This window comes from Setaria viridis, chromosome 6, assembly GCF_005286985.2.
Source record: "Setaria viridis chromosome 6, Setaria_viridis_v4.0, whole genome shotgun sequence".
In the NCBI taxonomy this organism is placed as follows: domain Eukaryota; kingdom Viridiplantae; phylum Streptophyta; class Magnoliopsida; order Poales; family Poaceae; genus Setaria; species Setaria viridis.
The window spans coordinates 10,989,004-11,004,586 of record NC_048268.2 but is presented as its reverse complement, the minus strand read 5'-3'; the positions used below and the strand labels follow the sequence as shown (position 1 = coordinate 11,004,586).

At 40.7% G+C, this 15,583-nt stretch overlaps 1 protein-coding gene across 2 annotated transcripts; it reads left to right on the top strand.

The window, feature by feature from the left end:
• The first annotated feature begins 9,514 nt into the window (after positions 1 to 9,514).
• LOC117860612 (protein phosphatase inhibitor 2) lies at positions 9,515 to 14,948 on the top strand. Of its 2 annotated transcripts, none has more exons than XM_034743949.2 (5): positions 9,515 to 9,692; positions 11,660 to 11,731; positions 13,359 to 13,474; positions 13,557 to 13,724; positions 14,388 to 14,948. In XM_034743949.2, exons 2-5 carry the CDS (start codon positions 11,727 to 11,729, stop codon positions 14,594 to 14,596), a joined length of 498 nt encoding a protein of 165 aa, XP_034599840.1. In that variant the 5' UTR covers positions 9,515 to 9,692; positions 11,660 to 11,726; the 3' UTR covers positions 14,597 to 14,948. The 2 variants fall into 2 exon arrangements, with proteins under 2 accessions (XP_034599840.1, XP_034599842.1); XM_034743951.2 differs by having other exon boundaries at positions 11,657 to 11,731.
• Positions 14,949 to 15,583: the final 635 nt, after the last annotated feature.

The following is a 15,583-nucleotide window of genomic DNA, read 5'->3' as shown; positions in this document are numbered from 1 at the left end:
CTGAGACTTAGGAGGATGCGTTGTCATGAATGGCAACAACAACAACGGATATCATCTACAAGGAGGCCAAGGATGGAATCAGCAACACCCTTACCAAGAAGGTAATAACGGTAATTATTTCAATCATAACCAACCCTCCTTTAGAGATCTTTTTTTTGGGCAAGCTAAGGTTAATGAAAGTTTTACTAAAAAGTTAGCTACCAACGAGAAAACCTTGGATAGCCTCAACATAATTGTTGGCCTTTCTTCTGCTTTCAAGAACCAACTAAGTTTTAAAAAAATGCTAGAAACCAACTTAGCTCAGCTCGCCGCTGCTGTTCCTTTTGCTGAGATCGGGAAGATCCAGGGTCAACACGAGTCTTCTCATGAAAATGTTAATGCAGTGACCGCCAGATGGGGTAAGCCATCTCAGAGGCCATTTGTTGCTAACCATGCAGCAAAAGCCCATACACCAAGGAAAGAATCATGGGATTAACCAGTAGCTACAAGCAAGGAAGTTCTAGGATATCTGGCGATCAGCTGCTTGATATATGACTACTACATCGAGCAGGCCCTTTGTGAGCTTGGAGCAAGTATCAAATCATGCCAAAGGTAATGTTTGAAAGGTTGAACTACCCTGCTCTTTCCCCCACCATGATGAGGTTGCAGCTAGCCGATTCGACAATCTGATACCGCAAGGAGATAGTGAAGAATCTTTTGGTGAAAGCCCGGGATTCCTACATCCTAGCAGATTTTGTGGTCCTTGATATGGAAGGTGACTTGGGAATGCCGCTTATTCTTGGGCGACCATTCCTAAATGATGCCAAGGCAAGGATCAATGTTGGAGCTGGAGAAATCCACTTCCACATTGGGAGGAAGAACATTATGTTCAAGTTTCAACCAAGGAAGGAGCAATGCTACCTGATCCATCAAGACGATGAGTGGCACGTGAAGTGGACGGAGCCACAGTCCCAATCCAAGAAGCCACCGACCGCACCGATAAAACCTAAGAAGACCAAGAAGGTGTGGCAGAAGATTGAATGAGCGTCTTCATCCACTTCTCAAGGATGGGACACCAAGTAGTAAAACACGACGGAGAAGAGTCCCGCTCAACGGACTCAAAATGGTAAGCCCTTCACCGTAAGGTAAAATTGGTAGTTATCTCATATTTCGCTTCCAAAATTTTTATTTCCCAATCATTTGACTTTTTTCCCAACGCATATTTGATTTTTTTTTCCAACCCACATTTCCATGCTAGAATTTTTCTGACAATTTTTTCCTTTCCATAAAAAAAATTCTGAAAATGATTTGTGAGCTAAAATCCCTTTGAAAAATGTTTTGAGCATTTATGGAGCAAACTTTTGCAGAGGCACCCAGGCATGACGTCATGTAGCCGTTGCGGAGCCTCTGGCCAAGGGGGCAGTCGGTATGGCCCACCAGGGGTCGGCCGATGCCTAGGTTCAGCCAAACCAGGAGCAACAGCTCCTGGGTCCCATCTACGCCAACGGCTAGTAGCAGTTGAGCACGGTCGGGATCTGACTGTTTGCCACCATTGCTCTATAAATAGAGGCCGAGAGGGGGTGATCTTCACCCATTCAACACATTTCATTCACTCTCTCCGTCTCTACTCTTTGGTCTTGGGTTTTCTTGGAAGTTTTGCTCAAAGTTGAGTGCAAGAAATCTCTCTTTCTTGATTTCTTTGCTGAAAGATTGGCCAAGCATTGTAGGAGCAACTTCAAGTAAGAATTTCATTCGATTACGCTAACCTGTTCCAAGTTGCTCTTGTGTTTCCTTTGTCTTCAGTGGCAAGCATGGAGTGGGTTGCTGGTGCATTTAGGAGGATGATGGGTTCAAGCTCGTCCTGTTCATGGGCTAGTGTGAGATCTCCTCATTCCTCTGAACCAACACCGAGCCCGACCTCGATGGACTATGAAGAAGAGCAAGCCGAACCACAAGTTGAAGCCATGGAGGTGGACGCAAGTGATGCCCTCTACCTCGACTTGCAAGGCAACCGAGAGAAGCAAGCCTATGCTATCCTCAAGGACCAGGCCTTCGATCACACAAAGGCCTATGACCCGAAACTTCTAGAGAAAATAGGTATGGATATGGACTTCGCCTCCTTTTGGTCTGCTATTGAGTGTGATGAGTTTTCGCCCGTTGGGGAGTTTGGTTCTCAGCCCCTCACCATCCAATTTTTTTGCACTCTTCGGGAGGTGATGGATGGTGTTTCTTTCCAACTTTTCGGGATGGAATACCATTTTACTTGGAAATAATTTAGCTGTCACCTTGGTTTTGGTCCTCGTTGTGCTGTTTCTCTTAACAAAGATTGCCGTGGTTTTTCTCGATATAGTTTTTGGGGGTGAAATCTCTAGTCAGATTGTCCAAGGCAAATTTGCACCTCGGTGCAATGACATTCATAATCTAACTTTTCGCTTGATGCACAAGTGGTTGGCCATCACTCTATTTCCAAGAGAGGATGTTAGGCCCGTGCACAACGATGAGTTGATGATTTTATATACCATGGTCAAAAAGATCAAGATCACCCCCATCAAGGCAATGGTTCGGCAATGGCTTAAGAATTTTAGGATGACGGGTCCTATTGAGTGTACTTCTTTGATCACCCGCGTCGCTTCGAAGATCGGGGCTCTAGATGGGAATACTATTCCCTTCCACCAGCACCATATGCTTTTCACGGTTATATGCCACCTCCTTTTCAGGGACCCTCACCACATGCTCCATTGTCTGCTCAGTTCAGCTACTTGCCACAGCCATAGAGAAGTGTGTGCATCATAGGCGCATATATACAAAGAAATTTAGAAGATACGAGTACTGTGAGGCAAGCCACTGACAGAATTGAGGGCAGCAACATAACAATCACCTACAAGTTTGGCATGCTAGGATTGTGCCTTCACATCAGTACCAAGGTGGAGCGCAGGAGCACTACGAGCAGGGGTATCACGAGTACCAATAGCAAGGAGACGCGCCGCAGGAAGAGCCACATTATGACCCACCGCAAGATAACCTAGACTAGAGACCGAAGGGGACGAATAAAAACGCACATGTGTGGTTTGAGTTTTCTTTTCCTTTCTTTTTATTTATTTCAGCATGTGTGTTGGGTGTGCATATATTTTCTCTTTTACTTTTCTGTTAAATTTTCTCTTTATTTCCGGTTTGTATGTTTCACCATGCCATGCTTCATAAAATATGCATCACCTGAACATAATGATATGTGATTAATTATGATGGTTTAAGTTCTTGTCATGTTGAAAAATGATAATCGTTGCTGCTTTGTTTAATTTTTGTACTTCGTTATTGCACCATTGATTATACACACATGTAATCATAGATACATTAAATTAAAAATTATATATACATGAAATCGTAGAACAACCATGAAATAAATGAAACTTATCCTAACTGCTCGCACATTAAAACAACACTTGTCTAGTAGGAAAAGAAAACTGACAATCTAGTAAATAAACACATGATTGAAAATATACACTTGTACAATTTATTACATGAAATTATAAATAGGTATACATGGAATCATATATACAATAAAACTTATACAATTTATTACATGAAACTAACATGAAATAATTTACATGAAAGAAATACACATGAAACCATACACTCTACTAATTTTCTATAACTTACTATGCATTCATACCATGGTTTTTCTTTATCTTCTAAATTTTTCTTGGGTTTGCTAGACATGTCCTTCACATAGAAAACCTGATGCACATCATTGGCAATGACAAATGGTTCATCATTGTATCTAGTCTTGGTTGGGTCCACTATTGTCATTCCATACTAATCTTTCGTTACGCCACCTCCAGTTAGTTTCACCCATTGACAACGAAACAGAGGGATGTTCAGCGGTCCATATTCGAGTTCCCTGATATCCTCTATGAAACCATAATACGAGTCCTTGCTCCTGTTGTTATCTATGGCATCTATACGGACACTACTATTTTGGCTGGTGCTTTTTTGGTCTTGGGCTCTCGTGTAAAATGTATAACCATTTATCTCGTAACCTTTGAATTTAATGATTGTCCTAGAAGGTCCCCTCGCTAACCAAGCAAGTTGTTCATGAATCGCGAAGTACCCATAAGGTGTTGACGTACCTATAGAATATGTTTGTGTTCCTCAATATACGGAGCCACAAATGATGGTTGTTGCAGAACCGTAAAGTGTGCTTTATGGAACAAATCACTATCATTGCTCAAACTTGATTTCCTTCCAAGGGTGCCCATTCCCCGTAGCCTCCCTTCGTGGCGTGATGTTGGGACCTCAATCAAATTAATTGAGTTAATAAAATCAACACAAAACTCAATGACCTCCCATGTTCCATATGCCTTGGCGATGCTTCCTTCTGGACGAGCACGATTAAGAACATAGTTTTTTAGACTGACATGAACCTCTCGAAAGGCCACATATTGTGCAGGAATACTGGACAAAGAATAGTTTGACTAGGTGAACCAGGAGGTGCGTCATAATATTGAAGAAGGATGGTGGAAATACCAACTCAAAGCTGACAAGATATTGTACCACATCGTTCTGTAGCTTTAGTAGCTTGGTTGGATCAATTAGCTTCTACAAAATCGCATTGAGAAAGGCGCGTAGCTTTACCAGCATCAATCGTACATTCTCTGGTAGAATACCCCTCAGTGCAACCGGAAGCAACTGGGTCATCAACATGTGGCAGTCACGAACCTTTAGATTTATGAACTTCTTTTCTTTCATATTTATTATTCCTTTTATATTCAAGGAGTACCCAGACGAAACCTTGATACTATTCATGCAGTCAAACATGTTATCCTTCTCTTCCTTGCTGAGAGTGTAACTGGCAGGATATAAGTAGTACTGTCCTTTATCTCTCTTTTTCGAATGTAGGTCATCTCATTGCTTCATACGTTTCAGGTCCTATCGTGTTTCCAATGTATCTTTTGAGTTCCTATAGCAACCCATGAAGCCTAACACATTCACACAAAGATTCTTCGTCAGGTGCAACATGTCTATTGCGTTGCGGACCTCTAGGATTTCCTAATAAGGTAGCTCCCAAAATATAGACTTCTTCTTCCATATGAGTGCACATCCATTATCATCGTTCGGAACAGGTTCGTTACCAAGACCCTTTCCAAAGACTACCCTTACATCCTTTATCATCTTAAATACATACTTTCCATATAGTGTGCAGGTTTTTTACGATGGTCTGGTGCCCCTTTGAAATGCATCCCTTTCTTTCTTAATGAGTGGTAAGAAGGAAGAAATCGACGATGATCCATATACACGACCTTCCTATGGTGCTTTAAATACATGTTGTCTGTGTTGTCTAAACAGTAGGTGCAGGTTCGATATCCCTTGTTTGTCTATCCTGAAAGGTTAATCAGCACGGGCCAATCATTGATGGTTATGAAAAACAATGCTCGTAGGTCAAATCTCTCTTGTTTATCCTCATTCCACACACGTACACCTTCTTCCTTCTAGAGTAGTAAAAGTTCATCAACCAACGGTCTTAGGTACACGTCAATGTCGTTTCCAGGTTGTTTTGGGACTTAGATAAGCACCATCATCATAATGAACTTTCACTTCATGCACAGCCAAGAAGGAAGGTTGAACATACAAAGGGTCACAGGCCAAGTACTATGACCACTACTCAACTCATAGAATGGATTGAATCCATCAGTACTTAAACCAAATCTTGTGTTCCTTGCATCACTTTCAAAGTCCGGGAATGATCTATCAATTGATCTTCACTGGGCCCCATCCACGGGGTGTCGAAGCATTTCATCTTGCTTACGTTCTTTTTTGTGCCATTGCATCAACTTAGCATTCGCCTTGTTTCTGAACAAATACTTCAAACGTGGTATTATAGGGAAATACCACATCACCTTCGCAGGAACTCTCTTCTTGGGAGGCTATCCTCAACATCACCAGGATCATCTTACCTGATCTTATACCATAACGCTCCACACACAGGACAAACATCCAATTTCTCGTATTCATCACCACAATAGAGGATACAGTTATTAGGGCATGCGTGTATCTTCTGAACCTCCAATCCCAGAGGGCAAACAACCTGTTTAGCTTCATTTGACATGGATGAAAATTCATTATTCTTGTGAAGCATGTTCTTTACAATTTTCAATATCCTCTTAAATGGCTTATCGGACATACCATTTTTTGCCTTCCATTGTAGTATTTTCAGTGTGGTACCCAGTTTTTTATGCCCTGCTTGCAATCTGAGTACAATAATTTTTTATGATCATCTATCATGCACTGCAACTTTTCTGATTCCTTCTCAGTTTTGCAGTCTTTCTGTGCATCCCGTAGCACCTGACCAAGATCATCAATAGGGTCGTCTTCGGCAAACCCTTCTTTATCAGCCTCGCCCATTGTAATATCTGCAAAAGTTTGGCCTGCAGCCCAGTCCGAAATGTTGATATCATACTCCTCTTTTTCGCCGTCTTCCATTATAATCCCTCTTTCGCCGTGCTTGGTCCAATCCAAATAGTTAAACAAGTGGCTGTGAAGAGTCCCCCAGGAAGAGTAGTCCTTCTTATTACTGCATTGGAAGCATGGAGAACATATGAAGTCCTTCTCTGGCTTGTTGGCTTTGGCCACTTTGAGAAAATAATGCAAGCCATGAACAAACTCCTTGATCCGTCTATCCGCATTATACATCCATCTGCATTGTATTACATGATAAATGGACATAGGTCTTCGTATTAGATAAAGAACTTGATCAATATTGATAATTTACGCCAATCAATCTTCATAAAGATAAAAACAATTCACATGAAAATTACACCAATCAACATTCATATCATTCACTAGGTTGACATAATAATGCTAGAATTTTGGAACAAAACAATAAAGATATATATACACTAAAGATTACAGACGCTCCATAGTGGACTTCATGTAGTCAATAATCCTAAAATAATGGTACAATATAATAGAATGTTTGCCCTCCAAGCCATCTCTACACATGACTCAACCTTCTACGAAGTCTATGGAGAGTCACCTCCGCTCCTCCAGTACCAGAAAATAATGGTACAACAGAAGATCATCGAGTCCACATACTCGGGCTGAATATCATAAAAGAATGTTGAAATAATTGTCCAAATGTCTTTGGAGGAAGTGCCACATTTTCATAATAGAAGTATGGTGGCACACAATAGCCTGTCCAGGCAAAAGATATGTTCACTGAGCATAGTCCATTTGGGCAAGCGAAAACCAACCAAAAGCCAATGGGTCAAGGTCAGTGAACAGATCTCTACCTGAGCAGGCTATCGGGCCACCATACTTCTATTACGAGAATGTGGCTCCAAAAGGCGTTTGGAAAACTATTTCAAGATTTTTTTTATGATATTCAGCTCGAGTTTGTGGACTCGAAGTTCTTTTGTTCTATCATTATTTTTGGATTCTTGACTCTGTGAAATCCACTATGGAGCGTTTGTAGTCTTTAGTGTATCTTTGTTGTCCTGTTCCACAATTGTAGCATTAAGTTGATCGGTGTAATTTTCATATCACTCTAATTTAACATGCAAACTATCCAAAAAATTGTAGCAATAATCAAATTTTATTTCTTACACCTACAATTTATTTACCTTAATTTTATTGCAATGACTCAATATTAAAAATATATTTACTCTATTTTTTCTCGTACCTAACATTGATCAACATATTTATCTAATATGAATCATATATAACAAGCAAGCTATCCATCAAATTCTAGCTCAAAAATATGTATAAATAAAAAATCCTCTCCATTCTCCCTCATTCTAAAAAACTTATTTTTTCTATCTCTAAAGGATAAAACAAAGCATAATAATAATAAATGAAGGGAGGATGAAGTAGTTAACCTTTACAAGACATTGGATGAGTGAAATCCCCACGAAAATGAGGGAAAAAATCGGGCAGCACCTCCCGAAGCTTGCTTGCTCACCATGGAGAAGGAGCTCGAAGCTCTCGGTCTGAGTGGCTTAGGCTCGGGGAGGAAAAAGCTGACTTTTATAGGTGAGGCATTTAGTCCCGGTCGGTAACACCAACCTGAACTAAAGACCCCCCCTTAGTCCCGGTTGGAATTACCAACCGGGATTAAACGCCCCACCAGATTCTTTCGTCCCACTAGCCGTTACAACCGGGACTAAAGGGCGCTCTTTAATCCCGGTTGATATTACCAATCGGGACTAAAGCTCTCGTCATCAGTGGCTGTCGGTGGTGGCCATTTCACCCGGGACTAAAGACCCTTTAGTCCCGGGTCCAAAAATAAGCGGGACTAAAAACGCTGGATGGAAGGTCTCTTCTCTACCAGTGATAGTGGCATGCTGGTGCATTTGGACACATAGAAATTCTATCATTTTTTATGGCGGTGCTCTTTCTTTCAATCGTTGGAAGAGAGTTTTCAAAGAGGAGTTTGCTCTTATTATTCACCGAGCCAAGCTCTCCTTGAAACTGGAGTTACATAAGTGGTTTTATAATTTCGTATAATTTTTCTTAGCCTTTTGTTTTTTTGCACTGCGGGCTTGTAACCTATACATAAACTCTTTACCCTTTATATATAAAAAATTTTAGTAGGGATCTCCCCGCTGTTTGGTCAAAAAAAAAACTCTCTATAGCCCGACCGGAGGTCAGAACCGCAAGTCCGAGCCCTGCCTGACTTCTACTAGGACTCGGATTGATCTGATCAAGCCGGTTGTACAGCCATCGAGCAATTCGATCTCCCACCCACCCCGTCTCCTATACAGGCTGCACAATGCAGCCACTATTTACCAGAAGGCTATGTCGAGTACAATCCGATTAAGATGGAATCGAGGACCTCAACAACTACTCGGATTCGAATGAGGAGATACCTTTCTCAGGCCTGTAGCAAGGCTTGGTTATGACATCAACTCCACAAAGGAAGATTCGTCTACTAGCCCGACATGAAACCAGCTGCACTTGCCAAGAACGACGAGTAATGCATCATCGTCTGCCTCGGCGGTCTGCCATTCCAAATTGGAGCCCCTCTATCAACTATCCTTGAAGAAGGCAGGAGTACCATCGTCATCACCTCTAGCTCTAATAGCTACTCATCTGAACGCGAGGTCTTCATCGTTGAAAGCTCAAATCGAAGGATCCACATGTTGGAAGATATCTCCGAGGATGAGCTCCTTGGAGCCGCTCATGTTGGAAGATATCTCCGAGGATGAGCTCCGCCGCTCATCCTCGGAGATATCTTCCGAACACTCTATTACAAACTTTCCTAAATTCTCAAATCTTATAGGATTGTAAATATCATACAACTCCATTCCTATATTTTCCTATTCCTACATTTTGAGATTCCTCAGTTCCAAAGAGGCCCCTATCTCTATATATCTTGGTATTTGGTTAATCAAAGCTTAAAACGAATTATACCTAGTAAAACGGGTTATTAGGCTTAAAGCGAAAAAATCGATTTCGCTGGTTTCGGGTTCACTCCCATTAGTTCGGTTCGGCTGTTCGCTTCCGGTTTATTTTGCCCACTCCAACGCGTCGCTGGCTGCTGGGCGTTCACCGGGCCCCTTCGTCTATTTCTTCCTAAAAAATCTATTTCTTTCTCCCGTTCCCCTCTCTCTCTCTCTCGCGTCTCGTGGTTTGCTTTCCTGGCGACGAGGACCAGGCGAGCAGCGGCGCCCTTCTCCACCTCTTCCCCGGGCCATTCGCCGGCGACGAGCACCAACCAGGTATGCCCGCCCCTTCTCTTCCCTTCCTGCCGGTCGAATCGGAGCACCCCGCACACCCTAGCGTAAGCTATTTGTATTCGGATCTGACCCAGGTATAAGTATATCCATGTATTATACCTGCTATAACTTCGAATCTTGTGCAAAAATTATCGGCTGTGCACTCATGTCCTGTACTTGGTCCGCCCTGGGGCCTGGGCACCGTCTGGGTTGCGTAGTAGCTGCAATGCTCAAGTCAAACAATATCAATGAACGAGTCAACTTGCCAATGCACAATCTTCTATCCATCGTTCCCAAGCTTGCACAAAATCGAGAAGGAATCTTACTTGCAATCTTGCATATACTAGCATAGCAGTTATCTCCTGTCCCCCATCATTCACCATTGTTGTAAGTGATACTGTCAAAAATAATGATCAATGGTGGGAAAGATATTGGGAATCGGTTGCCAGGCCAGGTGACGGAATCGAACGTGCTATATGTTGGCTTGGACAGAGCCATTCCTTGTGAAGGGCTTGAGGTGATGACCGATAGTGCTGTAGTTTTGGTTGTGACAGCTGCTATTTGCTCCGTAAAACTGGCCATAATATGCTACCAATTTGTTCCCTGTATTGTAAACACGGGTTTGGTTTCATGGTTGCCCACATTCGGCGCACTAGGTCAATCACTTCATGATTGCTAAAAAAACAAGCCATATGTTGATGATAACAAAGGGGAGAAAGGATCCTTGATGCATCTAGATGGTTCTATTTTTTCTAATTGGAAAGAAGCCATGTGTTGCCATGAGACATGCATGTATCCAGGGCCCTGGTTTACATTGGATGGGAAAAGTCTCCACCACTTCAAATTTATAGTTCTAACTAGTAACTTCAGTAATTTTGTCTTGTTCATATCTGAATACGACGAGAGAAAATTGAGTATCCTTGTAGTGTTCACACTAGTTAGAACCGATGCTACTGTATTCTTAGAAGATTATTTCTTACCCTCTTCATTTGAAAGTTCTGTTAAAGTAGTACGCTTCACATCCATTGTAGATAGTGATATATGTGTTTTGGGTATTCATCTTTCTTCTTACAGCTAAAGAGGATGATGACTAAATATGGAACAAGCAATCTTCTTCTATATTCAATTAGCTATGTTTCGCTCACTTTTGCAGACAAACATGCGTCTTTCAATGTTTACTGGCCTATTGAAAATTTGAGATGAGTTTACTAGTCTATTGAAAAATTTTGCAACGAGTGAGCTAACTGTCTTCAGTTTCTGTCTTTTAGTGTGTTCATGTAAGCAGACATGGTGATACAGATACTATAGCATACATCGGAATGACTAGACAATCATTCTATTGTATATGGGAAAGGTTGCTAGCTATTTCAAATGTATAACAGTATAAGTGTATGCTGTAGTGTGTATACATGTTCTTCAGAAAATCAAAAATATGTCTACAGGATATGGCTCACCGTATGTTTGGATTATATCAAGAATGAAAGCATACAGTTTTTTATTCACTGATTTGTTAACGTAGTATGACATTCTCACCAATTAGGCTAGTTTTGCATCAACTGTCATTCAGAGATTTTCAGATGATTTATCTTTGTAATTGTACCTCATTAGACACTGGTTAGATCAGTGAGATTCATTTGAAAAATGTATTCCCTTGAAGTATATTTACACACTGCTGTTTCAAATTTTCAATTGTAACTGTCATGCACAGAACATTCTCTGATTAATTTAGTATACAATGAGTAAATTCCAGATTATCCACTTAGGATGATAGTTGACATCAAACTCAATAGACACGTGGGGTATGACAGCATGTACTTTCCTTGTTCACATAAATGCCATTGTTAATATGTTTATACCTTGCCTGCAACTATATCTTTCTTTCTGACATTATTTGCAATTTTGCATACATTTTTTTACTTTCTAATTGAAAAGTTTAAGAAGCTGTGTAATGATTTACCTAACTTCAGCAGATTTCTGCATAAATTTTTCACGAGCTTCATTCACTTTTCATCAGTTGGAAGTTAAGAAACTTCAAGCATGAGGTCAGTACTCCTAGTTCATCTCTGAGTTCCAAGTAGACAGACAGTTTTTGGGGTCTCATGCATATTGACCTATTTCCATATTTCTTCTCAGTATTCTTAAGTTTCAATATAACCGATTTATAAATAGTATCAGCAAAAACATCTGCAAGTTCTAAGGCATATTATCATCTACATGTGAAATATGACATGCTAATTCTCTTTTCTCTCTTTCATGATCTACTTAAGCAACACTGCTCTTTTGTGTACCTATGAACACTTCATTCTTATTATTAGACTGTGCCACTGTTCACAACATACATCGGGCATACAATTGTAGCAGGGGAGATTTAGATATAACTTGCATGCTTACTGGACTTGCACGTATATGATCATTTCATCTCAAAATGTTTATCCATTTTGGAATCAAGTTTATATTTATTGCGATGTTTTTACTGTCTACACCAACCTCCATATCGCAAAAGCGTGTATATAGTGTTTGGTTTGTTATCACTATTTCTTTTCCCTTATGTTCGGTGCTTCCCTTGCCTGTATGCATGGCGAGCTAGATAATTATTATGAAATTTAGAGGATTGTTTGTTAGAACTTTGGTTGCAGCCTGGTTCTTATGTCCAATTAAGATTGATTGTGCTGCCGATGTTTTTCAATCGATGAAATCAGCTGCATTTCTTGAAGTAAATTGTATTTTCACTTGAATGCAATTTTAATTCGAAATGACTTGCTAATGTGGTTTCTACTTTGTGAATGGTTGAGGTTTTTTTTTTTGATAAAGAATGGTTGAGTTTAGACCTGAGATGATGGAAGCAATACTAGTTTTCAGTATTGTAGGTAAACAATACTTTCTTGATCCACACTGCTTTTGCTAGGTTTTAAAACAACTAAAATGCACGGGCGTTCCTCAAACTTGTCACAAGATGATCTACAGCCATAAACATGCAGATTGCATAAGCACATCCTTAAACTTGTCTCGGGGTGCCATCTAGGTCCATAAACTTGCAGATTTCATATGCGCGCCCTTAAACTTGTCTCGGGGTGCCATCTAGGACCATCAACTTGCAAAAACATCCGTAGGAGTCTGATCTCAAGAATCGATGACTTAGATTGAAGAACCGATAGCTCAGATTCAATCCGAGCTGTTGGTTCTTGGGATCAGACGATCTCAATCATCGGTTCTTAATATCGGACTCCCATGGGTGTTTTTGCAAGTTCATGGACCTAGATGGTACCCTGAGACAAGTTCGAGGACGCGCATATGCAATTTGCAAGTTCATGGACCTAGATGGCACCGTGAGAAAAGTTCAGGGATGCACTTATACAATCTGCAAGTTCAAGGACCTAGATGGCACCTCGTGACAAGTTTGAGGACCGCTAGTGTATTTTACTCTTTTCAAACCTTACATTTAAAGCTGGATGGATCAGTAGAGCTGATATGTAAAATAGCTTATGTTGAAATTTGAAAATAAAAATGCTTGATTGACTCTCTTGTTTGTTGTAGTCTTGTGATGGCACTCCAGAATTGAGCTTAATTCTTGTTACTTTGACATAGCACAAGCATGATATAGCCTAATTGTTGGTTTGTTATGGTTATTTTCTTGAATTAGCTCATGTTGCTTGTCACCATTTTCTGTAGCTCTGGCCGTGTGAAGTGGAATGAGGACAATTTGTATGAGATTGAGTCAAACAAACCAGTGAGGCAGAAGATAACAGAGCCAAAGACGCCTTATCACCCTATGATAGATGATGACGGTACATATATTGCTACCTGTGTTGCATAATTTGAGTACTCTAGTGTGCACACAATGATCTGGGGTCACTGCTTGCTTTCTAGGGTCCCTATCGCCAACACGTGCTTTTGACAAATGTCTCGATGAGACTGTCCAGGCTGAAGCTATATTGATGGCCTTAAATGGCGTGGCTTCTTCAAGCAATAGCAGTTCAAAGGATGATGGTTGGGCATCCTCAGATGATGAGACAGATGCTGTGGAACAAGAGGATGGTTAGTTTCTTGTGCAACTGCTATATTTTATCCTGCTTGCAGCACCATGCTTAAAATTTTCTGTTGATTTTTGATAGTGTATTAAATGGCAAATTAAAGTTTTATTAGTATAAAGCATATATTCATTTTGTCTATGTGAACCACACGAAAATAATCAGTCTTAAAGATGGCACATGTTTAGTTGGTTAATTTTTTAGTGGAACTGCACAATTCGATTCTGTTGTAGTAACTTCCTTTAGTTCATAATTGATCCAGCTCATGACTACTCAAGACACCTACCTAACTCCAGTTTTGTAGATATTTGGCACTGTTCTTGTTCATGCAAAACGACCAATTAAAGAAAAGAGTAGGCAAGACATATGTCATCTTAGAAACCAACACATATGTAGGGCAAATACTATGTCATTATCTTTATAATGGGTTATTTATTGTTACTTGCTCTATACTTGGAATTAGGGATGCGTGCGTGTAGTTCTGGGTCACTCGTTCATTTCTATCCCATTTCAGTTCAATTAAATGAGTTTGGTTTGGCCGACCCAGAGAAAACAAAAGTTGCATCTGTACATGGAATACATAATTATCATCATGTACTCCCTGATGTTTCCGGTGGGGTCTTTTTGTAAAACTATTGGAACGTACAGTGATATCTTGGGTTTCATGTAGACCCAGAAGCTGACACATCAAGATTGAGTTTCAAGGAGCATCGCCGTGCACACTACGATGAGTACCGCAAAGTTAAGGAACTGATGCGCACTGGTTCCCTTGTTGAGGATGAGGCCGATGAGAATAGCAGGGTTGATAACAGCAGCGAAGGCAAGAGTGTGGGAAAAGGTGCAGCAGTCGAGGACAGGAAACCTTCAGAGCAAATATGAGAGTTGAGATGGTCCTGTTTCGTCTGTTGTTCACTTAGGAAAGCCTATCATGGCGGCTGAAGCACACAGTTTGCCAAAGTATGTTGCAGCATGCTTGGCATGTTTTAGATCTGTGGTTTCAAGTCGGGTGGTTTTCTGTAAGCAAAGCAGTTACTCCATTTTGTTTTGAGATGCAGGTGTGCCTAAAATGGCTTTGATGACTGAAAATGCTATTTGAGTTGGCTGCTTGCTCGTGGTTTTCTGTAAGCAAAGCAGTTACTCCTCTTTTAAATCAACGAATATGTTGTGGCAGGAGCGAACAGCTTGATGCTGAACTCAGTAATGTGATCATAATGAATGATTGTTTCTATTAGTGAAATTGTGACCAAGGTCTAATTTGATATAATCAGGTGGATGTCATGAGATACGCAGGTGTAGTTTTAGAGAACTTTTCGACAGTCTGTAGAACTACCTGTTCTGGAAGTGACAAATAGTAAAATAGGCATCTTATTAGACTGATTTGGCCAATCTAAAGTCGTTGCACTAGATTTTCCTTAAAATGTTGCGGTATGATGTTTTTCTTAGACGGAATAGAGCACCAATTCAACACCGTCCCAAAATTGTTGCTTTTCCGGAATCTGTTTCGGCACTACTACAACACCGTCCCAACATTCAAGTTCAGTGATCTAGTCCAAGTCATTATTCACTTTGAAATGCAACAAGTTCTTGTTTGCTCTCTGCAATCCTGTACCATGCTAATTGACAACGGACACATTTCTAACACTTACCGATAATGCCTGTGAACGAAGTAAAACTCTCCACTTGTGGTTCGGAGGCCTTTGCAAAATTTGTGGCCCGGAGGTCCTGGGTTCGAACCAGCCTCAATTTTGCAAGGGTAAAGACTGTTTAGGAATTTCCTTCCCCAGACCCCACCTTGTGTGGGTGCTTTAACCTCTTCTGGTGAAAAAAAGAGCAGTACCGGGCTATTTCTACCACTTATACTAATTC